General features: G+C 39.5%; 1 protein-coding gene across 2 annotated transcripts in view; it reads left to right on the top strand.

Moving 5' to 3' along the window:
• DPYD (dihydropyrimidine dehydrogenase) overlaps window positions 1–23,037 on the top strand; it is a 348,037-nt gene extending 325,000 nt beyond the window's left edge. For both annotated transcript variants that reach the window (XM_039718169.1, XM_039718162.1), the window contains exons 21-23: window positions 10,357–10,500; window positions 18,816–18,956; window positions 21,623–23,037. In XM_039718169.1, the coding sequence (XP_039574103.1) occupies window positions 10,357–10,500; window positions 18,816–18,956; window positions 21,623–21,793 (456 nt within the window). In that variant the 3' untranslated portion in view covers window positions 21,794–23,037. The remainder of the gene's footprint in view (window positions 1–10,356; window positions 10,501–18,815; window positions 18,957–21,622) is intronic.
• Window positions 23,038–25,209: the final 2,172 nt, after the last annotated feature.

Raw genomic sequence — 25,209 nt, 5'->3', positions numbered from 1 at the left:
GAATACTTTACATTTAAATTAGGATTGTGTGAAGCAGAGATGGAAGGATTACATGTGTGAGAGATGAATGAGGGAAAGTATTGTAGTCTGTGCAGGAGGAGGATAAGTGTTGTAGTTCATCTGCCATAAGAGATGGATTACAATGAATCTGAAGTGGAAGAAGGCTTAGATAGGAATTATTAGCAGTGATTTGCATTTAAGTAATCTATTAGTTCAATAATATATGTATAGTTATGCAGTGTGTAGTCTACCAGGGAAAAGTGGAGTTTATTTCTAGATATATTGAAATTATATGCTGTTTACAGTATAGACATTTAGTAATAAGTCTGGAGCTTCTGTGCCAAAAAAAAAAATAGATCAAAACAAAAAGACAGGATAAACAAAAATCAAAACAAAACAAAAATCTGCAAAGGATCCAGCAGATGGGATAAGTGTAGGCTCTTACCTCTTTTGGAAGGTTTGATTGCCAGCAGAAAGTACTTGACAGGCAAATTTGCAGCTGAAAAACATACAGCAATGGTGGAAATGCACTTTCTCTGCACACAGGGGAAGCAGTAGTTATTTTACTGACTGTACTGAAAGCCTTGTAGAGCAGCTTTCAGCATCTCAATTTCTTCCAGTCTGGAAGAGGAGGTTGCTGGTTGCCCTCTCTGTTCAGGTTCCCATTCCCCTGAGAGCATGAATCTGGTGGGCAATACTGACTGGACTGGGAGTGTTTTCTATGGCCCTGGTGCACACATAGGCTGTCGATAAGTACTGCAGGGTCTGGGGCTGTATTTCCACCAGGGCAGGCTGGATTGGAGGCTGGAAAAGCTAAGGCAGTTGCAGATATTGCTCTTGTCATCTTCTTCTGGCCACAGGGATAAATTGTTGGGCTCTGTGGTAAAATGTTGAGTTGCTCAAGGAGCTCTTGAACAGATTCAGATGGGTCATATAGGCACCTTAAATGCAGCTTCCTTGGCCCTCAGAGTTCTCAAACAGGGCTGTGCTGCTCCTGGTACCTGACCCAGCTCATTTAGCACAAGTGGAATTAGCAAACTCAGCTTGATGCTCACTTTGCTGGGTCAGCAGTATCTGTGATTGAGTGGCCAGTTGGTAACCACTATAGCAGCAAGGATATCCATGCTTTCTCATAGTTGGAAGACAAGATTTATTCTTCCCTTTTAATAGCCTAGCTGGCATCTCTGAGGCTTCTTTGAAAGGGCCTGGAAAACACACAGTTCTAGGAGTGCTGGAGTCAATCCCATGAGTACCTGTAGCCCCAGAAGAGAATGGTTAAATCCAAACAAACATGATTTTAGCAATGGTCTCAACAGCTCAGTTACCAGCCAGCATGGAGAAGGTGAGTAAAAGTACCTACCAATGGCATTTTCCATGTGATTATGTGATTTAAAGTTTTCATATAAGAAGTGTATAAACTGAATGTATAGATATATGTATAAATGGTGTATAGATACACATGAAAATGTGAATACTGCACTGATTATTTTTACTTAGGGATCAGTAAAAGTAAAAAATCTTGCTTGAACAAAGTTTTTTCCAACACTGAGGCTCAACTGATAGTGATTCCTATTTCCTAAACACATTTGAATACAGTTCTATTTGCTTGCCTGACAGATATTTGTTAATAGCCATTCTGCTGACATCTTCTTTATGCTGCTGCTTAGCTGACAGAATTTCATCTGCATAAATGGGTGGAAAGTCCTTTCCTCACGTGTCCAACAAACTGGAGACAAAGTGCCTGCCAATGTTTTAATTTCTTTTCCATGTTCTGGTTAGAGAGTGAGAAGAATGCTTTCACTCCACAGTGTCATGAATATGGTAATCTATGGAAATCACAGAAAGCAGGTACTTAAGTTAAGCACATACTGTACTACAGGAATCCCTGATGAATTCAAGTCTCTTCTGTTTAGAGAAGATGTTGTTGTCTATTAAGTGACAGACTGCCAGATGTTCATGAAGTAGCACAGTAATGTGTATCAGTATCTTCTTTTCTTTACCCCAGAAGGTAACATTTTCTTTATCATCTATGTCATCCTGGCTTTTGATTGTAAATGTCTAAGCTTGCTTCAAATATTAACTCTTTTTTGTTTTATTGATGAATATTTCATTACTTCAGTACATTTGTAGAATGTAAGTCGTTGCTGCACTATACTAAGCCTATAATCCTAAAATTTTTTCCTTCACTTGGTGTATATAAACCAAACATTTGAGTTAGAACATGAAGAATAATTTGTTTCTGATTTGGAGCTAGAAGAGAAAATTGTGGCAGTGTTATAAAAATTACAAAAGGAGAAATAATTGTTATTTTAAATAATATTTTTACCTGTACATTCAAGCATGGCACTGTATATCTCATGATGAGGTCACTGCAATGTGTTTTCCTAGAACACACATTATTGTTCCATTTAGACTCAGAGTTACTGAAGGGCTGGGGGTTGGCTCACCCACTTGAAATAATCATGGTTTAAAGAGCAGGCAGAATGGTTGAGTAACTAAATGCAGTGCTATATGCACATGCTGTGGGCAGCAGAGGTTACAGAATGAGTATATGGGCAATAATTGCAGATTAGTGAGACAGGGCTGTTTACCAAGCAAATAAAAGTTCCAAGAAAAAAAAATGAAAACAACTGAAAGGCAGAGTTCATTTTCTTCTGAGTAACTGTTGTGTTCTGTCCCTTATTTTGATGGCATTCTCACATCATTAAAGGCACCGATGCCAGGAATGTCTCAGCTCTAAGAAACAGAGCCATGAGAGCCCTTTAACACAAGGGACAAAGTCCTTGTGGCTTCTTGCTAATGCAACCACAGCAGCTCCAGGGCTGCAACAACTGATGTTGAGCCACCTCTATCAGATGGAAACTGACAGAGTGAAGTATCCCATCCTCTGCCTGACATTCTCCTGCCCACGTGCTTTGGGAAGGACTCTTGCAGGATTCCCTGCTGGAGGTGTTGACATGACCCCTAGAGCCAGCTCTGACCATGGTAGTGTATGGGACAGACACTGAGAAATGCAGCTGTGTAAGAGGATTTAGCTTGGAATGCCTGAAAGAATAGGCATGTCTAAGAGGGTAAGAATTTGCAGCTTCACTTTCTCCATTGCCACACATAATTTTCATTAGTTAAGCAGTTTACCCGTGGGGAAAGCTTGTGGAAAGTATTCTCTCCATATACCTATGAATATGAAAATGTGTGTTATTTGCCACCTTCAGAGGATCAGAATTCAGGTGTTGTTGTTATTGTTGGGTTTTTGTTTTGGTTAGGTTATTTTTTATTCTTCTTATTATTTTCCCAGAAGGAACACAAGCTACCTTGACATTGTGACAAGATTTTGTTGTTGTTACTGGTGCTGCTTTTTTGTTACTGGGACCTTGTGTTTTCTTTCTCTCTGGAAATGTTGAAGTATTGTTTCATTGTGTTCTCTGAGAACAAGCAAGAAAGCAGATATGGTTTCAGGAAACTTTATAGTAATCTTTTTGTTGTTGTTATTGTTGCAAAGTTGCAAGAGGATGGAGGCAGACTGCTGCTTGGAAATTGTAGCATAGCATGTATGTGCTGCAAGTATTATATATACATACAGTATGTAATAAAGATTCGATTATATGCAGCCATTTTGAGCACATCAGACTTTAGAAAGAATAAATAAGGGTTCAGAATCAAGTAGGGGAAAAAAGATTAACTCCTTTTTCTGGAAAACTTTATACACCACAAATAGAAGTTTTCCATGAACAAATGGTGGTTAAACTTTACTAAAACCTTTACATGTACTGCAGGCATGTGAAATTGCCTATACAAACCTGTTTTAAATTATTGTAGCTCCTGGGCAGGGCAACTGACTACCTCACCTAAACGTTAATGTTTCCCTTATCTGATTACCTTTCCATACCATGCTCCCACATTCAGAGATTCACCTATTTCATCTCCTCAAGGCTATTAATTCATGTCTGCGATCTTCACACCTTTTACTGTGTCTGAGGTAGTCACTTGTCTGTGAAGCCTCCCCAGGTGTTTCCTCTTAGATTTTACCAGCCTTGCTGTTTGTCTCCCCAGTCCTCTGAAGCCAGTGAGAAACCTTCCCAGATGTAGTCCCGCCAAGGCAGCAAAGGGGTGAAACCCAGTTTTTCTGCTCATTTATAGAAGTGGCATTTGGGGAGGATAGTAAGTTAACCACAGATCAGCTGTTCTTTATAGGAAAGGAGTAGTCAGCATGGATTTATGGGGGGAAAATGACTGGCTTGGTAGATTAGAGGGCAGTAGGTGTTACCACTAGCAAGGCTTTCAGCACTGCCTCCCACAGACAAGCTGGTGGAACCTGCTGTAGCTGATGCTGCTCTGAGCAGGGAGTGGACTGGATGATCTCAAGACATCCTTTCCAATCCCAGCCACTCTGTGATTCTGCCAAGGTCATTGATCACTTTTTTCTTTCCAGTCATTAAGAAAATTTGTATTTTCTCCTCCTTTATTCTGTCCTCTGAGGGAAAGCTTTTGATTAAGAGATTTCAAAGAAAGATCTATTCAAAAAACAAGACATAGAGAAAAGTCACCTCTTGTTTGATTTCTAAAACACACTAGTGCTTGCCACTATGTGGCAAAGTTTTGCTGTGACAATTATCCATCTGTTTACATAGCTATTAAATATGTGGACCTTTGTTTGGTGCATCTCTACTGCAATCAGTAGAGAATATTTCAGCAGTGCAATTTGTACTCTCTTTAATCAGTTCAGTTTGTCAGATATTTTTCAGTCTTTATTCTTGCTCTCACCTATTTGTTGCTATGTGCAAGTAGAGACTTCCACAATTCAAAAACATAAAGTATGTGAAATAAGACAATTTGGCTTCAGTTTCATTTCCAGATTCGTGAGGGACATTGTGCCACTTTAAATTGTTTACATGCTGAAAGTGCAAAGGAGGTATTGGAAAATGAACACATACACACCTTCAGACCTTAGTCTGGAGACAAAACTCAGGTATAAAAGGAATGAGATAATTACATTCAATGCGGGAAATTCACAAATGAGAGAAACAGTATTTTTTAAATATGTTGCCTCATCATTAAGTGGTACTGCTACCCAAAATGTTCATTAGCCAGTGATCCCTAGAATTGCTTATATAAGTTCTTCCTTTACCTTGTGACCACTTTCTCCCAGTGTCCTTTTTGCTGCCATCTCATTAGCATACACTTCAAATCCACTGAGTACCTGTTGCTTATTTTTGGTTTATGATGACACTTAACTGTACATGGTGAGCTGACCCTGGCTGGATGTTAAGTGCCCACCAAAGCTGCTCTATCACCCCCTCCTCAACTGGACAGGGGACAGAAAATATAATAAAAGGCTTGTGGGCCATGGCAATCCAGTTGGTTAATCATGATTTTCCTTTGATGAATCCATGTTGATTAGTCCTGATGACCTTCTTGTCTTCTCCTTGCCTAGAGATGGTGTCCAGGATCAGCCATTCCATCACCTTCCCAGGGTGTGAGGGGAGGCTGACCAGCTGGTTATTCCCTGTGTGCTTCTTGTCCTTTTTGGAGACTGGTGTGACATTTGCTTTCTCCCAGTTCTCAGGCATCACTCCTGACTGCCATGACCTTTGAAAGATGATAGAACAATGATCTCTGGCAGTCCCTCAGTACTTGTGGGTGCATCCCATCAGAGTCCATGGACCTGTGGATGTCAAATTTGACTAAATGTCAAATTTGTCTAATCCTCCTTTACTGAGGAGGAGTCTTTCTTTCTCCAGACCTCCCTGCTTTCCTGGGTCAAGGATTCCTGAGGGCTAGATTTGGAAGCAAAGACTGCAAAGAAGGTGTTCAGTGTCTCAGCCTCCTCTGCAACCCCTTGCAAGGTTCCTTTTCCCATTCAGTAGCAGCCCCACATTTTCCCTTCATATTCGTTTTGCTAGTGAAGTGTTCATGTTATCCCAGAGGCACTCCCACCATTCCTGATGGGCTCAGCCCTGGCCAGCACAGCTCCCTCTTGGAGCCAGCTGCCCTTGGCTCAGTCAGACACAGGAGAAGCCTCCCCCAGAGGCTTTGTAGCCCACCACTACCAAAACCTTGCCATGCAAACCCCATACACTGTGCCAGATGAAATCTGTGTCTCCTAACAGTAGATGGCATCCAGCCCCTTAGGAGCAGACAGGTCCCAAATAAGCAACCCATGACTAGATCATGGAGACATACATGGATTTTCCCAGAGTAAGGATCAGATCAGTTTCCAAGTTAGAAGTGAAGTCTGGGTCATCTGTTGCCCATTGCACTGCCCCGTCCAGCAGCCTGTTCCACTCTCAGGCTCCTTGCTGGTGTTCCCATGAAAACTGCAGCAATCTGAAGTGGAGGATTCTCTCTACTTTTAGCCATTAGGAAACAAGCACCTTTTTTAGTTCATAATATGCTCAATTACCTTTGGATTGATCTGTGAATAAATTATAATCAAAACAGACTTACTCACCTTAAAGCTCTCTGGCTTAAGGTTTCATTGTTGATTCATTAAGTTGTCAGTTCTCTATTGGCAGGGTAATGCCTTTTTATATCTGAATAGAGACAGGTTTAGTAGAAGATACTGTTATCTTTAAATGAGCAGGATTTAGGTTTTTTGGTAAGAATAAATTCATCAATGATGAATCCCTGGAGAAAGTACTGAAACAAAAATCACAATGTTGCTGAAGATTTATACAGTTCATCAGTTAAAAGGCAGCTTTTGGAAGCAGAGGTGGGGGAGGATTTGGATTTTTGTTTTCTTTCTGTAAAATACTCCAGCAAAATATTTCCATCTTAAAGTTTTGTGATAATGCAATTATAAAGAATGAAATAATTCCACTTAATGTATTTATTTAGACTCCATTCTTGATGTTAGAACACAGAAACACATTGAATTATGTCTATATAGAGACAGATGGATACAAATAATGCAGCTATAGACATCACTGATACAGATATGTAAGTAGACAAGAATTATCTAATTACTCTGTTTGTTGCAATCTTCTAAGCACTTGCTATGCTCCACATATTCATATTAATTGTTTTTTCTAGGCAGATGTTGGTCTGACAAAGATACCAGTGTATGGAGAGTTTAGTGACACTGGAATATCTGGAAATTAAAAAAATAAAATTACTTTATAGAGATTTCAAAAGCAAACAGAATTAAACACACTAAGCTCTGTGCTTGTGCTTTCATTGGGAATTTTGTTGTTAAATCCCCCACGTGCTCAGGAAGTTGTCCCCTACAATGATTAGAGGCGATTTTATTTTAAAATCTCTTCAATATCCATCTCTTCTGCAGTTATTTCAACATTTTTCCACCTTTGCTATATCCAGTAACACACTTCATTAAAATATTTTTTGCCATTTCCTATGACCTTTGACTGCAAAATGTTTGAAACCGCAGCTCTGAACAATAAGCAGTCTCCTCAACATTCCATATGTCTGAGCATTACTCATAAGGGGAACCATCAATAAGTCCTTCCTAAGCTCCTGAGGCTACATTTTCATGTATTATTTATTGCTATAGAAAAGATTGCTGGTTTTCAGTGTTGTTTAATGAAATTTGGCCTGGCTGCTTGTGAACTACTAGACCCCAAACACAAAATAACCAGGCCGTTTGTATGGGCACACAGTCACTTCTGTGAAGTCACTGGAACCTTATTGTGTATGGGCCCAAGCCTGGACCAAGACCTACATGTTTCCTTAATTATTTTAAATTTCATTTAGCCAAATTCTTGATTGAAAAATAGCAGTGCACAGCAAATATCAAGGTTGAATGACAGTTTTGTAGATTAATAATAATTTATTTTTAAATATGTGGATTATATGGTTTAATTTAACTGCATGCATGTCATTACAAAACATCTGAATTATGGAAATGAAGGCATTGCGCAGTTCTCAAAATGCCTGCTGTACATTCCAGCTAGCAGCTATGTTAGATGTAAAAATCTAAATACTTCCATCTCACGACTATGAAAATTAATTAACCTCTGTAATTCACTTTTCACCTATTCACAAAAATAGGTCATTTTTCCACACTTTTCTTTAGATCACCTATTTAATTTCAATATTCTTAGTGTTTCTGTCTGTAGAAATTGAGATATTTGGTATATATTAAGAGAACAGAAAAGTAAAGGATTTATTCTGCAAAGATTTGGCTGTTGTTCCCAAAGATGATCTCCAATCAGTCAAGCCGTGAACAACTGTCTCCTCTCTCTACTCCTTCAGTTAAAACCTCAGCAAAATTAGCTTTGCTACCTACTCTCAAAGTCAGCAATTCAATTCCTGGCCAGACAGGAAAGAATCCAAAAATGCTTTGTCATCAGGTCTCCTGCCCTCTCAAACCAAAGTTGTTGGCATCAGCACATAAATTATGGAGAGGAAATAGTTCCTCAGTGACACAGCTACTACTTATTCACAGCCAAAAATATATTTCTAATTGATTCTGCCTAGTAGACATACAAGAACACTTTTTATCAAAATTGGTCATTTTAGAATTCTGCAAAAAGTTTTAGGTTTTCTAAAGTGAGGATTGAGTTTATGTGTGTGTGCTTTAGAGCCTGTTGATTAGATTGGAATTAGACAAATTCTTCCTTCTACTTATTTTGCTGTTTAAAATAATTCTGCTTTTGCTGCCTTATTTGATTCAGTATGTAAAGCCACCACCTGACTGCTGTTTGCTGGAATTCTCAAAGCCTGATTTTAAGATGTTCTAGAACATTTCACGTCCAGCAACTGCACAGAAAGGGAAGTTTGATGCCTGTAAGGAAGCCTTGAACGTGACATGCAGGAGCAAAGTTCCCATTGAACAGACAAAATAACAGCCCTCTGCCCGCAGGCAAACTCAGGCTACCTCTGCATTTGGAAGCTGCAGTCCTGCCTTGCTGCTGCCCAGAGTGTGGCTGTGACCCAGAGCAGGGGTCAGTCCCAGCCTGCAGGAGGCACCTCTGGAGAGCTCCTGGACGTGGCAGGGCTGGAGCTCACTTGCTGTTAAAAATGTCTTGAGACCACAAACCAAATCTTGGAAGCAGGGGAGCATTTCAAGGGCGTCACCCTCGGGCTGTATGCTCAGAGTACCCAAAACCCAGCAGCCAAGGAAGCTTCTGTTTGTCATAGCAAGAAGCCTGAGGTGCCAAGGTTGGGTATTGTGACTGACAGAGATCATTGAGGAATTTTTCTCCTAAGGATTGGCAGAAGAGCAGGATAACCTCTTCTGGATTTACTTCGTTTTAAAAAATAATAATTTTTAAATTTTTAAATAATCTGGGGTTTAAAATTCACATTGAAATTCCCTCTTAAAAAATTGATAAGCACAGCAGTACTGTATCTTGTTCGATATGCTCTTTGAGGTTGTATTATTAGCGTGAATTAATGCCAGCAGCTGCTCAGGCTATGTATCCCCTGTTACTACCTGCTGCTTTCTGCAGTACTGCTGTAGTTTCTGAACAGGCTTGAGTTAGGTGGATAAAATACTTCTGCAGAATAAGGAACTAGTTTCAGGGGAGAAAGGACATGGTCTGTTGCATCAAGCAAAAGTCCACTTTTCTACTATTTTTCGCTCACCTAAATCTGTGATCGTGGCACACTACAGTTGTCCATATCTCTTCCAGGTAAGCAAAAGGATTTTTTTTTTTTTGTCCAGGAAGATTAGTGTTTTATGAAATCTGATCCAGCTCTTTCATGTTCTTGGGTGAGACATGAGTTTTGCAATTCAGTGAAATCTTCCTCTGGAGTTTGCTTAATTGGGTTCAAGGACTAAATGTTCCAGAAAAGATTGCAAGTGGGACATAGAGGAAAATTAGGAGATTATAATGTGTTTCAGTTCATTTGGTGTTTGTTAGCCTTACTTTGACAGGTTAAAACAGCCTTCTGTTATCACACTGCCAAATACATGTTTGTAAGCTTTAAAAGTATGTATTGATTTATTAAGATATTGATACAAATAATCTTAAATACTAGGGGAACCCTTCTAAGTAAACTGATAATTTTATGATACCTTTCCACATAGTATAAAATGAAACAGAAATAAAGTTAGCATTTGAATTATTTAACATGATACATTTTTATATATAAGCAAGTATGCAATGGGGAAATAATAAGACTGTTGGATGCTGACCTGCAATTCAGCTATTTTTCTGCTGTGAGATATTAATATTTTAATATTCAGTATATATTTCCAAGTCAGATCCCAATGTTCATATTTGATTTTTATTCACTTCTCACTCTGATGCAGTCTTACTGATTTCAATTTCAGCTTCCTGAATAAGAAGCAAGTTGCAGTCAACGTGGACTCGAGGTCTCACCCTTGGGATGAGACTCATCTTTTTACTATACCCACTAACTAAGCATAATCATGTTTATTGATTTTTGTTTCAGAAACTGCCCAGTTTTGGGCCTTACCTGGAGCAACGCAAAAAGATAATAGCTGAGAACAAGATAAAACTGAAGGCACAGAACATGGCTGCTGAGCTTCCTGAGAAAAACCACTTTGTTCCAAAGAAGCCCATTCCAGCAATCAAGGTAACAAAAATACATGCATAAGAAGTGATAGGCAGTTGACATGCACAGTCATTTCTAGCAGTTTGAGTTGGTTATTACTGCTTTTAAGCTTGTTAGAGGGCATCAAAGACAAGTCTTTATGCAGACTTTCTAGCTTTTAACCAAAATCGATGGGAAATGATTTGTGATGTACGTGTACAGGTATTTCCCTAATGTCGTTTTTCAGAATGAAGATATTCAGGCAGTGGAACAGTAGTTGCAGATCAAGCAGGAGTGATGCCTTGAAGAACAAAGCAGAGCTGTTTAGAATTTCTTTCACTTTGAACGCTACAGTATGAGCTGTTTTGCATGATACCTTTTGATTACTTGCACTGTGCTAAATGCCTCCATCCCTCACGTAGGATCGATGGCAAAGGCTGGTGTTCAGTACATATAAAAGCTGTGTCATAGGTTTAGAGATTGAACTTTTAAAGCTGGAGAATGTTTATCTAAGTAGCTGATCCACCATCTACAATGAGTAAATGTCAAGGTAAAAATAAAACCTGTGACCCCTATCTACTGCATAATCCATACATTGAAGCTTTTCTCTTCCCTTAGGTAGTCAATAAATATCAATAAAATGAAACAACAGAGCTAATTATTCTACGTGTTCACTTCAGAGCTTATTTAAACTTCAAGTCTGAATAGGAAAAATTTTTTTTTTAAATCACGATTCTCATAGAGACCATTTATAAAGCAATATGACAATTTATCTGTTGACCTTGTTGACTGTCTTCTTGATATATGGGAGAATATCAGATCACTACATGAGCAAACATATAAGAATTCTTGAAAAAGTAAGGCCAAGCATAAAATAGAACATTAGCTGTGGCTCAAAAAACCACATAATTCCCAAGAGAATATTGCAGTTTACTGATACATCCAATATTCCAAGCTAACTGGTAGGATGGCAGAACCAGACAAGGAGAAATTTTGAATCGACTTCCTGTTTAATGTAATTAGTTTTCCACTTCTGTAGACCTCTCTCCGGTTTTTGGATTGCTTATTTTGGTTTATGTCACACTTTTGAAAACCCCTCAGGTCCTCTTGTGCTGAGGTTCTCTTATAGATACATAGATAGATATATAGATATATATAGAGGGAGAGAGGGAGAGAGAAAGTTCCAAACAACAGCAATCTACTCTTTTTTCCTCACTATGATGAGCATTTTCAAAGTCTGCTTGACCTCAGAGGTTTCATGGTTCTGTTCTCCTTGCAGGGAGAGTATTGATGTAGGGGAAAAGAGAAAGAAGAAGCAACAGGCAATAACTGCATTTTCAATGAGATGGCTTGCTTCTGAAAACAGCAGAAAACCAAAAAACTGATAACCATCCAAAAGCAAGTAAACTGAATGAAGGGAAAAGTTTAGCAAGAGGGAAAAACAGACATGAAGGCCAGGAAAAAAATTTTAAAAATGAGGTGAATAATTTATTATGCCTAACTCCAAGTAGAAAAGCAAAAAAAGATCCAAGTGGTAGGAGATAGATTAAAAAGAAGAAAAGAGAGCTCATTGCAGGGGAAGAGGAAAATGAATTCCCCCAAACACAAACATTGCTTTACACAGATATTGAATACTTCTGAGTGGTGTCTGAGGAGCTTCTCAGCCAGAGAAATCAGGGTATCATCTTCCTCACCCTGCAGCTCTTTCAAGAAGACAGGCACTGCCAAAGCTGACTCCTGTCAGTCTTTCAGTGTGGCCATCTCTTTTGAAGGGAATGTGCTCAATGTAATGACACAACCAGCAGTGAGAGGGGTTGCACAGCAAGCTTTGATGGAGGTGGGGCTGCAGGGGGGCTTCTGTGAGGAGCTGCTGGAAGCTCCCCAGTCTTGACAGAGCCACTGGCAGCCAGCTGCACGACAGACCCACCACTGGCCACGGCCAAGCCCATCAGCAGCAGTGGCAGCGCCTCTGGGATAACGCCTTTTAAAAGGGGGAAAAACAGCAATGTCAGTCACAGGGAGGAGTGAGAATAGATCTCTTCAGGGATCTGCTTGATAGAGGACCATGCAAGAAAGCCCTGGAGGGAAGAGAGGCCAAAGCAAGCTGGTAACATCCAAGAATCACCTCTTCCAAGCTCAGGGGTGATGCACCCCAACAAAGAGGAAGTCAGGGAAAAATGCCCGGAGGCCTGCAGAGATGTACAGTAGCTCCTGGACAAACTCAGACCCAACAAAGAAGCCCTCAGAGAGTGACCAAGATGATCAGACAGCAGGAGCACCTTTCCTGTGTAGACAGAGAGACTGTTGGTTGTTCAGCCTGAAAAGGAAGATGCACTGGGGGCACTCTAGACCCCATTCCTGTACCTAAAAGAGAGATAGGTGCCCTTGAAAGAGCTGTGATCCCTGCATTGTCCGGTTGTATTTTTGGGAGGTTGCTACAAATTTCCTGATGCCTCCCCAAAATTTCCTCATTCATCTAATTGGCTGTTGGGTTGGTGATATGTAAATTCCAGCACTTATATAAATTCCACATGCTGTCAAATTGCCATTTATTTGTCAATTTAAAACCCCTGTGTAATTATCCAAAATCTAATTTATTTTTGGATGCCTTTTCCTACGGCTTTTCTCTTTATTTTCTCTATTTTTCAATATTAATTGAAACTGCATATATTGATATTTGGCAGAGTTGTTTATTCTTTTCTCACTTGCCTGTAATATTAGAAATTGTGCTCTATGTGGCTATGTGCCCTGGATCTTTTCTTTTCAGCTGCAGTTTTGTACAGCTCCCACAGATGTATTTGCCTACCTCAGGTTGCCTCCTTATTGCTTTAATTTCTTTCCTTACATGATCCCATGTTTTTCTTCCTAATAATTTAGTTCTTTGTCCTTTGGGGCCTATACCACAATATTCAGTCACCATTTATCTGTGTATTTTTTTTTCCTCCTTTTTTTATTTCCAGAAGCCTTGGTGTAGAGATATTGTTTGGTAGTTCAAACATTCTGGCATAACTCTCTTAGCTAGGACATGATGTGCTGTTCCACCTGCTGGAAAAAAATATCCACAGAGATCCTCAAACTTAAATTCCTTTTGTTTGAAATTTTTTTTCACCCTTGTTGGTACAAGGTACATTTACTACATGGTCTTTTGCACATACGTATATGCAAGTCATTTTTTGCTGATATGTAAGTACCTGTCTAAAAGCCAGCACTGCAGGAGGCATTAGCCACATTTAGTCCAGTGCTGTGATAAATCTCTAAAAGCCTCGTGAGAGGTGAGGAATATTGAAGTAAGGACAGCTCTATTTTGCCATAACTATTTTGTACCATTTGGATCCTTCCTGGCATGTATCTGTGTGTTTAACGTGAGTAGTTTTACCTTGTGCTTGCCTGCCTGGAAAAGACCATATTGTAATCTTCATCATAAATGTGGAGATGCTGCATATTTCAGGTGAAACTATGTATGTGTCTCCCCTAATTTACAGGAGTCTAAGGCTAATTCTCCCAAGTATAAACTCAAACATGAATCACAGAAATAATCTCCCCTGCAATAGCCCATTCTCCCAGAGGGGATGCTCTCCTCTTTTGGCTGGTTGTGTCATGTTTGCTGCCCCCAGGACACAGCTGTGCCCTCCAGGCTGCCCGGGCACAACGCTGAGCCACACTGAGCTGTGCCCAGCAGCACCCCCAGACCCCTTCCTGCAGAGCTGCCCTGGGTGTGCTTCTGCCTGGTGTTACTCTATCCTTACTGCAGAATCTGCCATTTGGACTTGTTAAATTTCATCCCATTAATCATTGCCCAGTGCTCCAGGGCACTCTGCTTCTGTTGGTAGCACTGGAATGACTGTGTATCCCACATCATGGCTGATTAATTGGAACAACAACACTACAGTAGTTATGGGGGCTAGTTTGTTTGCCTCTGATCAGGACAGCTCCATGAGCTGTCAGTGGTGTTTTCTTTTGCAGCTTTCTTTAATCTAGAATGCATCTGTTGGCAGCAGATCAAAAAAAGATCAGCAAAAGTTACTTAAATTGATAAGCTGCTTGTCGAACTGCATTCTCTCACTGTGATAGTACCTGTTCATCTAGTTCTATAAAATACCTACAAGTTACTTGGCTTTTAATTTAGTTTAAATGAAAACTTATATCAGCTCTACAGTCTTCTTGAAGCTTTTCCTGAAACACACTCAAGCATATTAAACATCATAGTACCTAAACCAGAAAATTGAGACACTTTGTTCTGCTAATGCTTTACCTTTTCTGAACATTGATCACTGTATTCCAGCCCTTTATTTTTTGCCTGTTTAGCCACTTCATGGCTAGTTAATTTCAGAGCTCTCTTGTGTCACAGGCCTCTGTCAGATGCCTTGTCAAACATTAAAATTACTAGGGTTTTGGTTTTTTAAAAGGTTTTTTTTTTAATTTATTACTTCACAGTCTTCATAAAAAATTGTGATCAATACAAGAAGCATAATTTTCATTATAGAAACTATATTGAATTGTGTAACAGAAGTTCATTTAAGTAGACAACACTCACAGGCAAGCAGTGTGATTTTTTGGGATTGTCCTGTGTACTGCCAATAATTGGACTCAATGATTTGGGTCCCTTCCAACTCAGAATATTGTATAATGTGGTATGATTCTATGATCTGAATTGTTTTCTAAGGCCCACTTTAGCTAGTAGTACAGTGTTACAGTATTTCTAACGTTTCTTCTTTTCATCTCTCGCTCTCTGACCATGCCTCACCTTTACTGCCAAAAACGATCAGGTGGAAGGCAGGTGCTTTCCTAATGCGTGTTCTCTTTGACTTGCTTCATGACACGCAGTACCTGCACTGTGAATGGCTTTCTCGTCAGAGGCCTGTGATGTTCATCATCTCTAGAACACAGCATGGTCTTTTACAAAAGCATCTGCATGAAGATGGACACAGCAGGTCTACAAGGACCAGAGCTGATCCATGAATTGTATTTACAAATAGAGGTTTACTAATATGATGACGAATGAAAAGCTAATCATCATAAAATGGTTGATACAGTAACATTAAAATGCACCTATTGTAGAATTGCAAAACTAATATCCTGCTGAATAGATCTTCTTGTTTATACTCGAACCCACATCTGCTTAGCTTAGTGACAAAAAGAATTTTTTTTCTGTATTCATTAGTAACATAAAACTAATGGATTCTGCTCTGATTCTCTCCATAGCAACTGCATTCCATGACAGTTCCAGTTGCAGGACTACATTCCTTTCCCAGTTTTTTCAGTTATGTTGAGAAGAGGAGGACAGCACAGCAGTAATCAAAAAGAGTACTCTAGGTCCCTGCTGTCGCAGAGGTGCAAATTTAGCTTCCCGTTTTGGGGTTTTTTGGGTTGTTTTGTTTTGGTTTTTCATCTGTTTTTGTTTTTAAATTGCTGCTGCTAATGCACAAGCCAGAAAGAACACAGCTTGACTTTCAGAACCTGGCTTCTGTTTGCAGGTCTGGCAGTTGGCAAAAAAAAAAAAAATTAATCTGTAAACAGTGCAAATTTGATCTGGAGGCCATTGAGATATACCAAGTGTGGAATCCCATAGTGCCTTTTTAGACAGTTGCTGTTTGGAGTGAAACTGCTTTAAACAGTGAAGCTGATTATTTCTTGCTGCACTGTTTATTTTGTTCCAAGCATTTATGATTTGAGAAAACAGAAAGCTCTGAGATGCTGTAAAAGAGTGCACCTGCAGAACATCTTTTAAGTACCATTGCTTTTTTAGCCAATAATGTCTTGAAACTTTGCAAATGAATAAATATACAGTCTTTGCTTGAGAGAAAGAAGTGATTAAAAGACACAACACCAATGAGTGTAAATGAGTAGTAAATCATTGACTCAGTCTTTTGAAATCACTTTCAGGCCTCTAAAGTGCCGTCATGGTCCATATTTGGGATTCTAAGTCCCCAGAAGTGTATTTTTCTGAGCTGTGAGAAGTGAGACTTGGTTAAAAATGCAGAAATCACCATGCCTTATGCATTGTTTTTGTTATTCCCTTTGTTAGTTTGTAGCTGGAAAAATCAATTTTGATCATGTTGTTTCAAGCAACCATTTCCTGAGCTATCTAATGCTACCCTAAACCTTGAACTGTCTTCCCCATCTCCTCCAGCTGTTGCCCTGGGAGGCATTAACCACCTCAATCCTTTCCTATTTAAAAAGCCTTTTCTAATTTCTAGCTTTGAATTTATTCATGCCTGGCTTACAATTGTGTGTTCTCGTGCCAACATTTTCATTTAACTTAAATAGCCCTTTTTCCTCCCTGATGTATATATATAGAGAGACATTATATTCCTGCTCTGCCATCAGCTTCCTAGGCTAAACATCTTGTGAGGTTCTTGTTATCTTCTCTCATAAGCAAGACTCTCTATTCCATGGTTACTGGAGTAGTACATCTCTACAACCCACTTGAGCTCTGTGGGTTTTGTTAACATCCAAACAATATTTAAAGAATATAACTGTGAATCCAGAACCTCCCTGAGAAAATTACCTATGCTTTTTAAACATGGTTTTTTAGACTGAAAAGCTCTTCATTATCAGGAATCTCCCCCTGTAGATACTTTTGCAACAGAGAAGCAGTGGAAAGCTATTTAATAGTATCTTGTGCAGGTTTTACGTAATTTCTTTAAATTCTCGAGCACACAGCTCATCACTTGCAGGCAATGTGGATTGGTGGCAGTGGAATGTTTGGGGGCTGTATACACACAAGAGAGGCTCAAGGATACTTAGTGTTGCTGGGGCCAGCAGATCACACAAAAACACGTGTATTTTGAAACCTGTAGCAGGTTCAAAATTCAAGGCTTGTCAACAGACAAGCCTACATGAGAGCTGAAACAAACTGGAGCTGAAGTCTACCACTACAGTATTTCTGACAGTACAGCTGACACAGAAGACTGCAGACACCTGAAAACTGCTGTAAATCCAGTAAATCCATTAATGTTTCTGATTAAGAACTGGAAATGAAAAGACGGGGGTGTAAGCAGTTCCTAGGAGATCACATTTGATTTAGTTACCATAGTTCATCAGTGGAGTCACAGTAAAGGGCTTCGTGTTCAAGCATGGTTCTAGTGAAATGCATGAGCTGAAACACTTTCATAGTAGTTAATTGACCTTTTACAGTTGTTTAAGCAAACGGATTTTACTTCAAATTTGCAGTGATTTTGGACCATGCACAAAATCAGCTTGCACAGCTCGAGTGATGAGTGTTAACTCATTAAGCTGTGATAACTTGCTCACAGTCATCTGTCCACGCTCATCATGCTGACTTTAGCAATGTGCCATAGCTGTTTTATGCTAAAGAGCATTAATGCTCTCTGCATGTTGCTGAGAAGAACTGGAAGGCTTTTACTATTGAATAAATGTAACCAAGGTATTTCATGTGGCAGCAACTATGGGGTTTGGCAGAGAGAAAACATTTGAGTGTTTTTGGAACAAGGAAATAGTGCAATTTGCCAGTCTTTCTTCCTGGGCATAGGATTTGGTTGAATTTTCTAGCTCAACAGTCACTAGGAGAAACTTCATAGATCCTAATACTGCATCCAGTGAACAAATAAATTTGTCTCTTTGCATAAAGATACTATTGTATAAGTGCTGAAGACCAGGTAGACCTCATTCTTTCAGAAAGTAGTGCTGGGTTTTCAAGTTCTTAGCAGAAAGACTTCTTAGACTAAGAAGACAAGATTGGAAACATTTCTGCATTTCATTTATGTAGTAGAGCTTTCCTTTTTGGTGTATGCTGTGCTGGCATACACCTTTTGCAGCACTGATGTGTAAGGTTGATGCAGCAAGTTGTGAAATTAACAGATCTTTCAGGATTAGAGCCAGACCTTACTTCTGTGCAGTATTTGCAATAAATTGGTGATCATGTCATTTGTGCACCTTGCTAAAAAGAGCTATTATTGTTCTCTCTCAGTTTTTTCTTTCCTTGCTGTGAGTTCTTAAATCTGTGCTAGTGAGAAGTGACCAAAGATGATCTGATTAGAGCATGTCACTCCTGTTTACATTCCATTTTGTTCCTTGAAGTTTCACCCAATCATGGCAAAACAACAGCACATGCAAAATCAAGTACACAATGTGTAACCTGTTTGTAGACCATGTTTGTACACAATGTATACTTCTAGTACTGCCTACACTCAAAATGTGCCTGTTTGGAAAATGCTTTGTATTTTACAGGGTGTATGAAGGTCAGCCATTTGGAAATTTATAAGAAAAATCCTAACCATCATCAAAATGCACAGCCAAATCTTCCTCGTTGAAGTACTAGAGAACGCTCCAGTGCAGCTGTAGAGACTGCCTAGGTATCTTATAAAGGAGTCAATAACTTTTTTTTTTCCCCCTAGGATGTAATTGGAAAAGCACTGCAGTATATTGGAGCATATGGTGATCTGTGCAACACAGAGCAAGTTGTGGCTCTGATTGACGAGGAAATGTGTATCAACTGTGGCAAATGCTACATGACCTGTAATGATTCTGGCTACCAGGTAAGAGCACAGCTGTAATTAGCAGAAAGGCATGATGAGTTATCTTTCTGCTGCTGGGAGGAAAGAATTCACCTTCTGTTAATGAGCAGGTGGTAAAAACAGATGCCTAAAATGTTGAATTCAAAGCCCATCATGCTCCCAGGCTCTGGTTCACAAGCCGTGCCGGAGCACGGATGGTCCTGGGGGGCTGCACAGACCACGTCACTGTCACAGGGTCCTGACTGCAACTGGGACTCTTTTTAAGGGGAAGAAAATGAAGGAGCCCCAAGTTGAATGGCAGTAAATGAAGCTCTTGTTGGTTTTCGGGTTTATGAGGGAAGAAGGGAAGAACACATCCCTTCCCACCGACAGGATGTGGGGAGACATGGCTTGGTCTTACTGCCAAATGCTTTTAAAAAACCCAGGTCTTGTTCCCTCAGAGTAAATAAACTAATTCAGGTTTCAGGCAGATGGGGTTTTGTTTTGATCTTGATTGAGTTACAAATCCTTTCTCCAGGATAACTGCCAGGGTTTTTTGAGCAGCAGGTTGAAGCTTGCAGAAATCATTGTGACCAGAAAATGGCCCAATCTTGAGCTGAGGCTTCTATTTGCAGCAAAGTATTTGTGATTGCTCAATATGGTAGCAAGTTGTATGAAATATATCAGCATGTCTAGATGCCATTCCATGCCTTGTCCACAGGAGCTGATGAATTAGTCTGCAGTAAAAAAGACAGTAGAGGAGGATTCATTTTCTTTAAGAAAATAAAAATATGGTGTAGCATAACTTTCATGGAATCCAGTATGCAGCAAGCAATAATTTCTACATGGATGTTTCTATACATCTTAGTCTGAGAAGAGCTTGTCAAAAAATACTTTAATTGCGCACCAAGTGTCCTGTGGACACCATGAGTTTTTGTTTGTCTTGAATTCGGTCTAACCAATAATAGGTCTGATGACTTGAGCTACATAAAGTCACAGAAAGAAGTCTTCCATTGCAAATCAACTGCATTTGAAACAAGTATGTCAGAGCAAAGGTTTTTTCCACTGATACAAGAAAATTAATGGTGTTTTTTTCCAAAAATAGATTACTACAGTAGCCTTTTAACTGTCTAAATTTCTTCTTGACATTGCAATCTTCATCTTTCCCCTTACATCAGATTTATCAGGAGAATTATATTTTTCCTATAACCCTTAGAGAGCAAAAGATTAGATTTATATTTAGTAAATTTTATTTTCTGTAATTGGAAATAAAAATCAGCACCAAAAGAACCAAAGTTTAAACCTCCGTAAGGTTTTCTAAGCACGAAGGAAAAATGTTTTTTTGTTATTTAATTAATGAAATTGAAAAGAAATTAATTGAACAGAATTGCAAAGGAATTCTTAATTGCAAATAAATCAACAACAACCCCCTCACCTTCAAAATAGCATCTGCTTTATGCTTCCCTTTGTTTCAGAAATATCTATGCTGCTCTTCACAGCTGTCACCTTGTATGACTCCAACAGAAAAGCTTTCCTTAATTTAAAGTCAGCACTGTAGTCCTGACTTGCTCTGCCTCTTTGAACTCCCTTTCAAGATGTGCATTGTTGTTAGGGAGAGAGAAAGAAAGGAGTCCTCCTTAAATACTCACGAGCCAGAGCTCTCTTTGTGCTCAAGCTAAAGTAAAACTCAGACATCCAGAGCAGTTACTACAGACTTCGTGCCCTTGCTGGTTGCTACAGCAACTTCTGTGCGTGCCTAGTACTGAAACCCCAAATGTCTCAAATCTGCCTTAGGAGCCAACCTGCAGCAGCACCAGTACTTCCCATCACCTCCCTGCCTCCCCCAGATGCTGACAGTGGTCAGGAGATTTGTAAGGCACTGCTTGTTTGCCAGAGTTCAACTTTCAGGCCTGATTTTCCCTCCTAAACTCTTCAAAGTGGATATTCAGTGTTTCTGGTGCTTTTTAATTTTTTTTTACTTTTCCAGTCTTGCTTCTTAGATATTGACACTTTGTGGTTGCATGAAGCTTCTGTTTTTGCTTTTAATTGCCATTTCCATTATAACCAGGAGCTTATATCATGGAGACTGCAACTGTTATTTCACATTCAAATACACTTATCACCCTAATTGGTAATGAGGATTCACTGCATGGAACATGAGAACTAAAGCAAGCTCTGCCTGCCCCAAACTCTGATATTCTTTTCAAAGATTTGAAAAGAAAAGTAATCACACAAAGCACAATAAGCTGTGTTTTTCTCTTCTGTTTATTAAATTAGATTGTTTATGCTGTGCTGAGAATAAAAGTCAAAGGAATGCCTCGTGATGGGCATTGTGCTGAAGCTGTACAGGTGTGGTCTGGTGTCTCCTGTAAACTAATAACCCCAGCACATTGCTATCTTAGGAAATACTTGCTTTACATCAAGGAGAAATATCTTCTGGGAGTTTACATATCGTGGAGCAAACTCTCCTTTTGTAACCAGCCCCTGTGGCCCGTGAGCTTTTGCCGAGGTGTAATTTGGCCCACATCTCTAATTTCAGTGTCTGGAGAGGGGTTTTTTTTGTTCCCTGCCAGTGGAACAGTTGCTATAGCTGCAGTGCAGAATCACACCAAGATGTCTCCAAGTGTTGCAGCGCAGGAAGTGCAGACACCAGAACGGGAGCAATTCTTCCTGCGCGTGCCGTCAATAATGTTTATTCCTGGTTGCAGGCTATCCAGTTTGATCCCGAAACCCACCTGCCCACGGTTACTGACAGCTGCACAGGCTGCACCCTGTGTCTCAGCGTGTGCCCTGTCATCGACTGCATCCGCATGGTTTCCAGGACAACCCCCTACGAGCCCAAGCGCGGGCTGCCCTTGGCCGTGAACCCCGCGCGCTGAGCCCGCAGCTGAGGGCAGCCTCACCCTTCTTTGATGCAATTGATTTGCCTTCTAATTAGTCCTTGCAAATCTCCTCCTATAAAAAAATGTTATACAGATAGATGGTGCAGTGAACGCTGCTGGCCAATTACTGGTTTTGCAATTTAAGTTTTGAAATTACAGAAAGGTGGTCGCGGCTGTCAGTTGTCCACTATTTGAAGTGTAACTGTCTTGTTACAATTCATGCTGTGATTTCAAAACTTCTCTATAGACTCTTTAATCTCTGTGTATTTTCTGGCTGGAAATATAATTAAGAAAGCATTTTTAATGAACTACAAATCAATGTACAAGCTAACTGTTTTCAAGGAGAGCATTTTGTAATTAAACATTACATTTAGTTTTAAAAGAGTTTCTTAGAAGATGTAATTAACTACATAGCATACAAACAAAGCGATGTAGCTTCTATTTTTCTATAGACAGAAATGAAAGGGAGTTTAAAATAGGATTTAAGAACTGGATTAATCACTTTCAACTACTACAACATATGGTAGTGTATTTTTATAATCCTTTCTAATTCTTTTTCACACTAGTCACTTTATAGAATAAATTTGCTTTGCACTGACACATGCTGGACTCTTCAGATTTGTGTGTTGCATGGGTGGTTTGATCATTACTTCCCCCCCTTCAGTGAACACTTAAAACATCTCTGCAAACAGTTAAAATGGCTTATTAGGAAGTCCAGGTTGCGTTTCAGGATTCTGAGAAGCAACAACATTTTTTGCTCCAAGCTCATCCTCTAAATAACTTTTTAATTGTGCCAATTAATGTTCCAGAATGTACACGTTTCAGGTCAGAGATCTGATTGCATGCAAACGGACTACACACCCTGCAGGCTCTGTTTGCCAAACACAGACACACAGGGTAAACTGGCAAGGTGATTTCTCCCAGTGCTGTGTATGGTTCTAGCAGTTTCACAGCCAAAAATAACTACAGATTCATCTGTCTTACTAAACAGTATCTCAATTTTAATCCATTTTTCACTCACAGTAGGAACTTTCTAATATGAACATATTGCTGTCTGCTTTACTCCACTTAAGATTATAAAGCCTTTAGTTTCATGACAATAATAAATGATCTATCAGTTCAATTTCTTATACCATATATTGTGAGCAGCAAAAGCTTTGATTAAAAAGATACCCTGGCTTTTGTTTCTTGATTTATGAATTGAACACTGAATTATAAATAAATGTTGAAACCAACTTGCATTTGTTTGTGATTTTTCTTTTTGCATTTACTAAACAGATTTTCTTTGTAGAGGCTTGTCAGTTGGTGTTTCATAATCTCTATGATTCACTCCAGGAACCATTAATGAGTTAACTCACATGTACATTATTCCATTGATTACCTAGAGTGCAGAATGTATCATGCACTTTGCCCCTCTCTGGCACCTCTTTGTCTGCCTTTGACTTGCCTTCCTTTTGTCTTCCTTCCCCACACACACAGTGTAAATTTGAACATTTTCAAGTGTCATTTCATTTTGTGTCCTTGCTCCACCAACACTGTTTTGCTGGTGCTTTGGGCTTGCTGGCAGGCTCAAGTCCAGTGTCTCCACTAACAGTTTTCTCTTTGTATTTTAATTTTCTTATTTATCGTTGTGGATTTTTCAGACTCAGATGAAACAGGAACAGACAGTCATACTACTTAGAAAATATTTGCTTGCAACTTCTTTAAAGCTCCTCGTCTTGCAGTAGTTTATCTTACATGAGCTACTGTGGACTCACAGGAAGAACAAGTAGTTTTGTGAATGTTGGTGACAAAGTTTGGAGAGTCTCTGCATGTACTGCTTGTCCCCCTGCTGAGGAAGTGCCTAAGAAGCAGCATGCCCTTGAGTGGGGCAGAAAAAGACATCAAAATCAGATGGTCCGAAAATAACATCTCTTCTCAGACAGCAGATGCAAGGAAAGGTAGCTGTCTTCTCCCAGGCTGTTACCATGTACTTCTTATTCTACATCCTGCCTACCACGAGCCCCGTGGCTCAGAGGTGCTGTGTCACCTGTGGCTGAGCAGGGCAGCCTCTGCAGGACTTCTGTTCCTGCATCCCCCGACCCAATTATCTTACTGTCCTGAAGGCATCACATCTGGTAGTGTTTGGTTTCTTTGAAATACAGGACAATGCCAAGAGACCTAATTTAAGTATCTAAGCACAGGTACCTGATGAATGTAGTAGCAAAATCAGAGCTTTTCCAAGAATATTCAGTAGTCACAGGACATTCAGTATTCTGCAGTGGCTGTAAAGTAATCTTTAGAGAGGTAAAGGCATTCTTTGTGAACCAAGACTATAATCAAGACTATAATTTGTTTAGTAAAGAAGGACTAATGTTATAGAGGCCTCTTTCTTACTACCCACCCTCTCTTGTTCTGTCAAGTCAGTTAACAGTTTCAGGAAATGCATTCCCAAATGCATTTGTTTCTAACTCTGACAGTCAGCAATAAATCTGTATGTTGCAGGAACTTGGAGAAATAGCCACATTTAGGTCTCCTGCAAGAATGTCTTAAGTCATCAGGGTAAGGCAAGGTGTAAACAGACAGGGGAGAGAGCCACAAAGGACATGTTCCTGGGGTTTACATGTTTTTCACATTGGTCTTGGGGAATCATCCGATTTAAGAGCCAAGGAAACAAATTAGAAAAATCTGGTCTAGTCTGCAAATTCTGTAGCCAGTTATTAAAAAACAGATATGAATTTTCAAAGTGTAAGAGGTTCCAAATTAAGCTCATATATTTCAGTGATTTAGTTGCACATTTAAGGAATTATGTTTTATTAAAGACATGATGGTTGACATCCTCCAACCCTAGCCCTTTCAGTTTTTAGATATGTTGTGCTATTGATTATTATTATAAAATACTGTGAGCTATATTTGACAAATTAAATTATTATAGAAGTGCCAGAGCTCCGGTAGCGCATTCTTATTCATGTCATATTCCTCAACAGAAAATGCTCCCCATGTCTAGTGGATGCTCTGCAGGCCAAAAATTACTTTAAAAAGCTGCCAAATATGCTTGTGTGAATCCCAAAGCACCCATGTTCATCAGAAAAAAGAGATGTTTTGCCTCACTAACAGACTATACAGGCAGTTTGGGTTCTGGCCTCTAGGATGAACTGACATAATATTTCCAAGGCACTGGATTGGCAACATTAATAGACACATTTAAAAAAATCACACAGGATTTTTAAAATACATAATTTCCTGATTTAAAATGGAATATTAATTTGATCTTGTAGCAAAATTAAAACTAGTCTTTGTGTGAATCTGTTGGGCAGCGTGTGTGTCCAGCGCTGAAGCCCTGCACGTGCATACTGCTCCTTGCTGGGATCCTTTACCAGTTCCTAGAGGAAGCCTTTTTAGCAGCCATCCATTTGTTCAGTTCATAAAATTTA

The sequence above is a fragment of the Passer montanus genome, unplaced genomic scaffold, assembly GCF_014805655.1.
Source record: "Passer montanus isolate IOZ18808 unplaced genomic scaffold, ASM1480565v1 scaffold103, whole genome shotgun sequence".
NCBI lineage: Eukaryota > Metazoa > Chordata > Aves > Passeriformes > Passeridae > Passer > Passer montanus.
Note: the sequence above shows the minus strand (reverse complement) of the source record. Positions and strands in the feature narration are given on the sequence as shown.